This window comes from Mus caroli, chromosome 12 (genome assembly GCF_900094665.2).
Source record: "Mus caroli chromosome 12, CAROLI_EIJ_v1.1, whole genome shotgun sequence".
In the NCBI taxonomy this organism is placed as follows: Eukaryota; Metazoa; Chordata; class Mammalia; order Rodentia; family Muridae; genus Mus; species Mus caroli.
The window spans coordinates 77,970,929-77,980,308 of record NC_034581.1 but is presented as its reverse complement, the minus strand read 5'-3'; the positions used below and the strand labels follow the sequence as shown (position 1 = coordinate 77,980,308).

General features: G+C 44.8%; 1 protein-coding gene across 3 annotated transcripts in view; it reads left to right on the top strand.

Moving 5' to 3' along the window:
• Positions 1–1,872: 1,872 nt before the first annotated feature.
• The window catches only part of Zfyve1 (zinc finger FYVE-type containing 1), a 51,785-nt gene continuing 44,277 nt past the window's right edge, over positions 1,873–9,380 (top strand). Inside the window, exons 1-2 of one of the 3 annotated variants that reach the window (XM_021178597.2) lie at positions 1,873–2,361; positions 4,008–4,928. In XM_021178597.2, coding sequence (XP_021034256.1) covers positions 4,446–4,928 — 483 coding nt within the window. In that variant the 5' untranslated portion in view covers positions 1,873–2,361; positions 4,008–4,445. Of the gene's footprint in view, positions 2,362–2,750; positions 2,947–4,003; positions 4,929–9,380 lie in introns of those variants that run through there. The other 2 variants (XM_021178596.2, XM_021178598.2) reach the window with 2 other exon arrangements.

Sequence of the window (9,380 nt, the reverse complement as noted above, 5' to 3'; positions counted from 1 at the left end):
TCAGAGCTTCACTTGAGAAAATGCCTGTATAAGATCTGGCAAGAAGGCATTTTTCTTAGTGATAGATGGGGAGGGCCCAACCCATTGTGGGTGGTGCCACCCCTGGGCTGGTGGTCCTGGGTTCTATAAGAAAGTAGACTGAGTATGTAACAGGAGAGCAAGCCAGTAAGCAGTACCCCTCCATGGCATTCTGAATTTTCCAGGTTCCTGCTCTTTTGAGTTCTTGTTTTGGCTTCTTTTAGTGACAGACTACTGTGTGGAAGTGTAAGCCCTTTCCTGTCAAACTTGCTTTTTGATCATGGTCTTTCATCACAGCATTAACCCTAACTAAGACACCAATCTAATAAGTCTCCATTTTAATAAGTATGCATTCTATTGGTTCTGTTCATTCATATACCAGGCATGGTAACTTACTTTTATAACTCCAGTGCTGGGTAACAGAAACAGGATCGTTGGATCTCACTGGCCAGACAGTCTAGCTGTCTCGGTAACATCTAGGCTAAGTGAGATTTCAAATAAACAAACACCCCAAACCAACCAGCCAACCAGCCAACCAACCAACCAACTAACCAACCAAAACTAACAAGACAAGGTGGATGGCTCTTGAGGAATAATGCCTAAGATTGACCTCTGGCCTAAACACATCCCTGACTCATGTACATGTACCAGTACCCATATGCACACACACAAAATAAAACTTAAAATGCTAAATGTCTGTTCCTATCAACCCCCATTTTTTATGGTGCTGGGGCTCAAACCCAGGGCCTTGTGTATGCCAGACAACCAATCTCTGTTGAGCGACACACATAGACCAATATATTTACTTTATAAGCAAGGTTATGAAATAATCTGGCAGAGCTACACAGCCACAGAGGCAGTCCTAGGGATAAAACCTTTGTCATACCAACCAGCCTCAGGCTTGTTTAAAACTTGTTAGCTTAACTTTTATAAAATCCCTTCTTCTCTATACACCATCTTATTTCTAGTAAACACTTACTTTTTAATGTGATTGTAGATGGCTTAGTTCTTATTATCCTGGCTGATGATGTGGTACAGGTAAAAAATAAAAAAGTTCATCCAGGTTTGCAGCTGTTGGCTCTGTGTCATGAAGAGATAATTTTCAGCAATATAATCCGTATACGTAGCTCATTCACTATTTTGTAGATTTGGCTTAACTATTGATCTAATTATGTCCTGAGATCTATGAGTGTCCTCTTGAATCAGAAGATGAGGTCTTATCCAGTGTTGTCAATAATTTGCTGTGTACCTTGGCAAGTAACTTAACCTTAGTTTTCTCTCTCAGGTTAACCATTATCAAGATAAAAATCATATGTTAAGATTGGCAGAGCCATCAGAAATTACACAGCAAAATTCCTTTATTTTATGGAAGGACTGAGTGATTTACCCTACCCACCTATGTAGTTAGTTTTCCTATGCATTACAGACCAGTATCTTTTCCATGCTTTGTGTTTTCTCTCATTATTATCTCAAGAAATAAATGAGAAAAAAGTGAAAGCACTAAACAAATATAAAGCTATTATTAAAAAAAATCAGACCATAGTATTACAGACACTGTAATCTTAAATTTTATTGGAGTGTGTGCTGTAACTATTCTGCACAATATAAAATTTAGAAGTTATGACGCCTATGTATGGAAAAAGGCAGAAAAGGAATAAGGCTGGAACAAAATTAACAGTTGATTAACTTTGAAGGGAAAACAAAACAGCCACAAGCATAGTAATATCCTCTCAATGTTTACTGGTATTTTTCCACTTTAAGCATTTCTGAAGCAAAGATGTACAATAATAATGTGCCGTACCATTTCCTGGTTACATAGAACATCATATCTTTTGTTTAATTTACAATACTCCTTCCCAGGCCACTGCCCTAAACACGTCGCTGCAACCTGCAAAAACCTCAGTCCCGGCCGAGACTCCAAGTCCCGAAATGCTTTTAGGTTTGTCTGCCCCGCCTATTCGCAACGACGATGCTTCCAACGGGAATTGTAGTCATGTGGAGCCTGTATTTCAGGGCTGTAGGGCAGAACGACAATCCCCCCAAAACTACAACTCCCAAAAGGCCTCAAGCGCTCTTCCCGCTTCGTGGTCGCGCTCCGCCCCTGGCCGCTCCTCCCTAGCTGGGCTTCGCTGTTCATGCCTTCCTGTTGGTCCGAGCTGGGAGAAGTTCACTCTGATCAGCTGATTCCAACTGACAACAAGAGAGGAGGAAGCCTGGGAGGCAGCAGAGGAGGAGGGGGCGGAGATGGAGCTGAGGATGGATCCGCCGGGGCCCTAGAGCAGCCCGGGTCCCGTCGGCAATCCGCGTCCCCCACACCGCCTTGCCTTGGCCGAGCTGCTTCGGGTGGGCTCTGCGGGCCGCGGCGGAGAGGGCGGGGGCGCCTTGGCCCAGCCCCGGGCGAGCGCTGGTCCCGGGGCTCCAGTCGCTCCTAGGAGGAAGGGGGGACGGGTGCGGCTCGAGTGGGGGTGGGGTGGCATAAACAATGGATTCGGCTCCGGGATGTGCGGGTTTGTGTGAAATTTGGGGGGCCTTCTTTGTTCTTCGTCTCCACTGCCACCCCTTGGGTTGTGGTGGTGGTGTCCAGGAGCAAGGTGGGTGAGGGACCCTGGATTGGAGAGAGGCGTCGAGGTGGAGGTGGGGGGGCTCCGAGTGGGCATATTGTTTGCTTGGCCTGGTAGTGGTGAGGGTCAGCTGTTCTTTTGAAGGTTGGTTTTCTGTTTTTCTCAGTAGTGACAAGTTTTGATTTTTGTTTCCCTTTTGGGAGCTGACTGGACACGTCTGAGGTTAAGGTGAAAATAAGGTCCCCTGGTTACTCCCTTGCCTTGTTTATCTGAAGATCAGATGGATAGATTGGCTACTGAAAGGGAGGAGTGAATATCTGAAAGGAGGACTTTACACTTGGTTGTGCTCTTGGAATAGGAGGCAAAGGTAGGGAGAATTAGGAGTATAGTTACGTTTAGAAGTGACCCAAAACCCCCTTTCCTGTCTCCCCAAGTTTTTGACTTGAAGTGTTTGAGTGACAAGAGAAAATGAGTTGTTTTGACTCACTGTAGGGCCTGGCTCTACTGTGCGCCTAAGTGCTGGAATTCTGCCTCCTGTTGCTGCCGGTTCTCTTCCTCTGTAGAGAGAGGAGGAAGCACAGTAGTTGTCTTACCGTTTTTGAAAATGAAGTTGGGACTATTGTTGTCAATTTTAGAGTCCTTACTAGACCTTTGCTGACCAGAGCTGAAAGAGTCCATTTATAAGGATAATTGGGTTTGTAGAGGTCTTTGAGGGTGGTGTGAATTTATTGTTACAATATTTTTCTTAGCTTTTTACAGACCTCCTTTTCCACTTCTCATATATAAGGAGCAGGTGCAGAGGGCTAGCCTCCTAAAAACTGTCTGTTTAGTGATTTTGAATTAGAGTTTAATGAAATGAGAAGAGCATTTTATCAACAAAACTGCAAAATCTTTAAGAAGCTCTAGGTCTAGAAGTGTTTTGTTGTTACACGTTTGTTTTGAGACAGGGCTTCTCTGTGTAGCTCTGGCTGGCCTGGAACTCACAGAGATCCACCTGCCTCTGCCTCCCTTGTGCAGGAGCCTCTAGGCTGGTTTTTGTAGTTAGTTTAGTAGCCAGGCTTCAGCCTTTTCTTTCTTTCTTTTTTTTTTTTTTTTTTTTTTTTTTTTGAGACAGGGTTTCTCTGTGTAGTCCTGGCTGTCCTGGAACTCACTCTGTAGACCAGGCTGGCAGGCTTCAGCCTTTTGAGTGCTAGGATTTACCACCATACCCAGCATGGCAGTTGATTTCAGGAAGGAGATCCTTAGCCATGATTTTGAGATGACATTTCTAGTCCTAGAAGAAGCCACTGTAGGTTTTATAAGCAAGAATGAGGGTTCTCTCTGGGTTTGGCCTAGCATTTAGGTGCTCCTTTTTGTTTGCTCAGTTTAAGGTACACTTCTGTTTTTTTCCCCCAGATGAGTAAAATCTTCTTTCTCTGCTCTAGGTAGCCCTTGAAACATTGGCTTGAGGTCCAAGTAAATCGAACAGCTCCTCACCACCTTCTGTCATCACTCTGACTTTGTAGCTGAGACCCAAACCGATGAGCTGACCTTTGTGAACCCAGCAGACCCCTCAGCGTGTGGCAGAGACTCTGTCAAGTTCACTTCCACCACATATTTCTTTGCACTTTGCAGAGGATGAGACCATCAAATTCAGTGGACACTGCTGCTGCTGCTGATACAAGAGACTGGGAGGCAGAGAATTAAAAATTTGAACATTTGTGAGCGTGTGAAAATCCTAAGCCAGACAGGTTTTCTTTTTTAAAGGGTTCAGAACCCTGTGAAGTGCTAGCCACCTTCAGACTCAAAGCATTTGTCTTCCTTCATTCCTGGGAAAGTACAGTAGTGACTGTTGCAGGGTGGGTGGTTTCCAAACGAGTCTAAGTTATGAGTGCCCAGACTTCCCTAGCAGAGAAGGGCCTAAATCCGGGGCTCATGTGCCAGGAGAGTTATGCATGCAGCGGGACTGATGAAGCTGTCTTTGAATGTGATGAGTGTTGTAGTTTGCAGTGTCTCCGCTGTGAGGAGGAACTCCACAGACAGGAGCGCCTTCGAAACCATGAGCGGATAAGACTCAAAGCTGGCCATGTCCCTTACTGTGACCCCTGCAAGGGCCCCAATGGGCATTCGCCAGGTGTTAGGCAAAGGGCAGCCGTGAGGTGCCAGACCTGCAAAATCAATCTCTGCCTGGAATGCCAAAAGAGGACTCATTCAGGGGGTAACAAGAGAAGACACCCCATTACTGTGTACCTTGTCAGTAAGGTCCAGGAGTCCCCGGAGGGGGAGGAGATGGATGAGGAGACCAAGAGGAAGAAGATGACAGAGAGGGTTGTGAGCTTCCTCCTGGTAGACGAAAATGAAGAGATCCAGGTAAGTCGCCCGCCATTAAGGACTCCTGTCTGTATATCTGTCTGTTGCTGGGAACTTGCTCTGCAAAACAGTCAGGAAGGAGGCAGAAAAGGCCAGGGCCTCAGAAGCCTTAAGTTGTCTGGAGTCAAATATCCTTAGGTAGGTTGATCTTGGTTTTGTTTTGAGAAGTTTCACTCTGTAGCTAGGCTGGCCTGGAATTCACAGCAGTCCTCCTGCCTCAGCTTTCCAAGTGCTGAGGTTGTAGATGTGAGCCATTATAGCTGGCTTACCTTTTGTTTTGCTTTTTGTTTTTTTTAAAGATTTATTTATTTATTATATGTAAGTACACTGTAGCTGTCTTCAGACATTCCAGAAGAGGGCGCCAGATCTCGTTACGGATGGTTGTGAGCCACCATGTGGTTGCTGGGATTTGAACTATGGACCTTCGGAAGAGCAGTCGGGTGCTCTTACCCACTGAGCCATCTCACCAGCCCCTGCTTTTTGTTTTTTAGATAGGGTCTTGCTGGGTAGTTCAGACTGGCCTTGAACTGGTGATCTTCCTACCTCCTCCTCTTGAGGTGCTAGGACTGCAGAGTTAAGATTTAGTTATTTAACTGCTAGATACTCTTGGGCCAAATTCATTTTCCTTTCCTCCAAGCCTTAGTTTTCTCATCTATACAATGGGAACAGTGGTTGTGAGACTGAAATGAGCCTCTGCTGGTTGCCTGCCAGTACTGTCATTAGTGGTAGGAAAAGCTGCTTAAAATGGCTTAAAACACTCAGTGAATAATGTTACAGATACAGGACTGTGTATCCTCAGTATTGAAGGGGAAAAAAAAATCTTTTACAAAGACTGTATTCTTTCAGATGGCCTCTTTTGGTTTAATTATACAAACTTCTTAGTCCATTATCTATTGCTGTAGCAAAATATTTGAGTCTGGGTAACTTAGGAAGAATAAAAAAGTTCATTTTGCTCACGGGTCTCGACGCTAGAAAGTCTGGGAGTATCTGAGTATTACGTGGGAGGGGAGTATCAGGATCCTATGCAAATTTCTTGGTTCAGGAAGCCACACGTCCCGTCACAGGGCTCCACTCTGATGACCTTACACCAACAACGTCCCATAGGGTCCTCTTCCAGAACTTCAGTATGAGGATGAAGTTTGGGTGGATCAAGATTGCTCAGTGGTTAAGAGCAGTGGATTGTTCTTGCAGTTAACCCAAGTTCACTCTTCCTGCACTCATAGTAGGAGGCTCACATAGTAGGAGGATGCCTGTAATTCCAGTTAAGGGATCCAACAGTCTTTTGGTGTTCTTTTGGTCTCCAAGAGCACCATGTGCACAATACTCCATATAAACATAATTAAAAATTAAAAATAATAATCTCAGAGGACTATTCCAACAGTGGTGACTTGTGATTAGTAGTAGCCAGGGCAGGTTCCAGAGTGACTTTGGTTTGTCCCACTTGGGGAGAAAGGTGTGTCCCTTAAGCTGGGAGGGAGATGGTGGCCTGTGACCATCAGGAATGACTGTGGAAAGGAAATTTTTTTTTGGGGGGGGGGAGGGTTGAGACAGGGTTTCTCTGTATAGTCCTGGCTGTGCTGGAACTCACTTTGTAGATCAGGCTGGCCTCGAACTCAGAAATCCACTTCTCTGCCTCCCAAGTGCTGGGATTAAAGGCGTGCGCCACCACTGCCCAGCAAGGAAATTCTTTTTTAAAAGATTTATTTATGTATGTGAGTACACTGTTACTGTCTTCAAACACACCAGAAGAGGGCATCTAATCCCATTACTGTTGAACCATCTCCAGCCCTGTTTTTTGTTTGTTTTTTGAGAGAAACTAATTTGTTTGTTTGTTTGTTTGTTTTCTCTCTTTGTAGCCCTGGCTGTCCCAGAACTCCAATCTGTAGGCAGCTCCACCTGTTTCTGCCCCCCAAGTGCTAGGAATAAAGGGCTGGGCTCCCATTCCCTGCTAGGGTAATGTAGTGTTAGCTTTTTATTTTTTTTTATTTTTTAGTGTTTTAAAGTTGGCTTTTAAAAAATCATACATGTGTGTCTCACTGTACATGTGACAGGGAACAGTTTTAAGAGTTGATTTTCTCCTTCTACCATGTGGTTCCCAGGGACTGAACTCAGTGTTGGTGGCGACAAGTTTCTTCCTGGATAAGTCATCTTGAGCCAGGCCCTTTAGTTGGCTGTCCAGGGGAGACTGCCTTAGTGTTGAATTCAGATCATAGCTCAGCTCTCACGGGCTGTACAACCACAGCAAGTTACCTCAGCCTCACTGGTCTCTTCTGCCTCAGTTTCCTAGAACTGTGGAGAGAACAGGAGTGGGAATGACTTATCAAACAGGGCCCGGAGCCTCATGTCCTGTGCTGGTTTGTTGTGGCCAGTTCCCTTGTGGTATCTGCGGCCCAGTGACTTAGTATTTAGTGATGTCTCAGTCTCCAGAGGGAGGAACTCCAATGGAAGTCACCAATAGAGAGATTTCCCAATTACCTCTCCCGTTTCTCTATGTGGATAAGCTGACGGAAATGAGTTACGTCATGATTCCTGTTTGCTTCCACTGTCGCTGGATTCTTGCTAACACAGATTTCTCTTTATTGGCTTGAAAGGAACTAATATAATAGAGTTGTGGAAGAGTGACCTAGATCCCATTCTGCCCGTCTTGTCAGCAGTAATGTCTTCATTATGGATTATGCTCTAATTGGGCAACATTGTGGACTAAATATTTTATAAATGGAGCAGCCGGATCTGGATAGTTGTTGTTTGTTCTGGTATACTGCCAGCCTCTGAAAGTCCCAGCTCATGGTATGTCAGGTGAGAGGAAGAATTGTGAGGAACCAGTCGTCTTCGTGAATGTTGTGTAGACAGACAGACACCTTTTAAAGATATGCATTGACTTAAGGTACATGCTCATTTTAACTTAGTATTTACTCCAGTCTCGGTGTGTATCTGGTGTGTGTGTGTGTGTGTGTGTGTGAGTGTGTGTGCGTGAGAGAGTGTGTGTGTGTGAGTGAGTGTCTGTGTGCGCGCACGTGCCTGCCCGCCTATATGTGTCTTTTTGCAGGCTGAAGCTAGAGGTTGATCTTAAGTTAGTCTTGGAGACAAAGTCACTCACTGAACATAGGGCTTGCTGTTTAAGCTAGACTGTGGCCTCAAAGCCCTTGGAATCCTGCTGCCTCTGCTCCCACCTTTACTGTACCCCCAGCACTAGGGTTCCTGGTACCTGCCACCGTACCTATATCATCTTCATCCACCTCTTTGTCCTTTCTTCTTTCAGGAGACTTTTAAAGACATTGTCTAGTGTAATCCATGCTATCCTCAAACTCTTTTTGATAAAGGATGACCTTGAATTTTCTTTTGAGACAGGGTCTCACAGGCCTTGGATATCCTACAGTTCACCATGTAGATAGACCAGGCTGACTTTGAACCTAGAGATCAGCTTGCCTGTGTCTCCAAAGGTATGTGCTAGCACACCTGGCTTGGCCTTGAACTATGACCTCTTGACTGACTCCACCTTCCTGTTGGGTTTACAGATTGTACCACCAAGCCTGGTTTATGTGGTGCTGAGGACTGACCCTAAGGCTAGTTTCATGTATACTTGGTCAGCACTTGACCAACAAAGCTACATTCCCAGCCCAGTCAGGCAGTCTGCCCATCTGTTTACCTTTGTCTCAAGTGTTTACTTTTCCCTCAAGTAGTGTAGAAAAAAAAAAAAACTTATCACTTTCAGATAGCTTTTTTGTGGGGCTGGAGAGTTGGCTCAGAGGTTAAGTGCACTGGCTGTTCTTCCAAAGGACCTCAGTTCAATTCTCAGCACCCATATTACAACTTCCAGCTGTCTGTAACTCCAGTTCCAGGAGAGTGGACATTCTCGCACAGATATATGTGTAGGCACAACTAAATTTTTTTTAAAAAAGAAAACGTTTTAATATTTATTTATTTGTTTGTTTATTTATTGTGAACCAGTGTCATTATCTGGGGATACTTACAGGAGCATAGGCGATTTATCAGTGGCTATACCACTGCAGAAAATATCTTCCCTTCCCTAGCAACTATTAATTAAATGCCTGGTGATCCTGAGGAAGGCATGCTTATTTTTTTTTTTAATGAAAAAGTTACTTTTATTTATTTATGTGTAGGAGCTTGTCTGAGTTCATGTGTGTCAAATGTGTGCAGGTACCAGAGAAGGCTAGAAGACATTGTTGGAAGTTGAAATCTGAGAGCCATCTGATGTGGTTGCTGGGAATCAGTCTCTAGTTCCCTGCAGGAGTGGTGCATCCTCTTAACCTCTCCAGCCCCCTCTTAGGGTTTGTGGCAGGGTCTCACTGTGGACCTCAGACTAGCCTTGAACTTGTACTTGTCCTAGCCTTCCCAGTGCAGAGACTGTGGTCATGCCTACCTTTTAGACGATCGGTCCATCTTTCTTTTTCTTTCTTTTTTTTTTTTTTTTGGTTTTTCGAGACAGGGTTT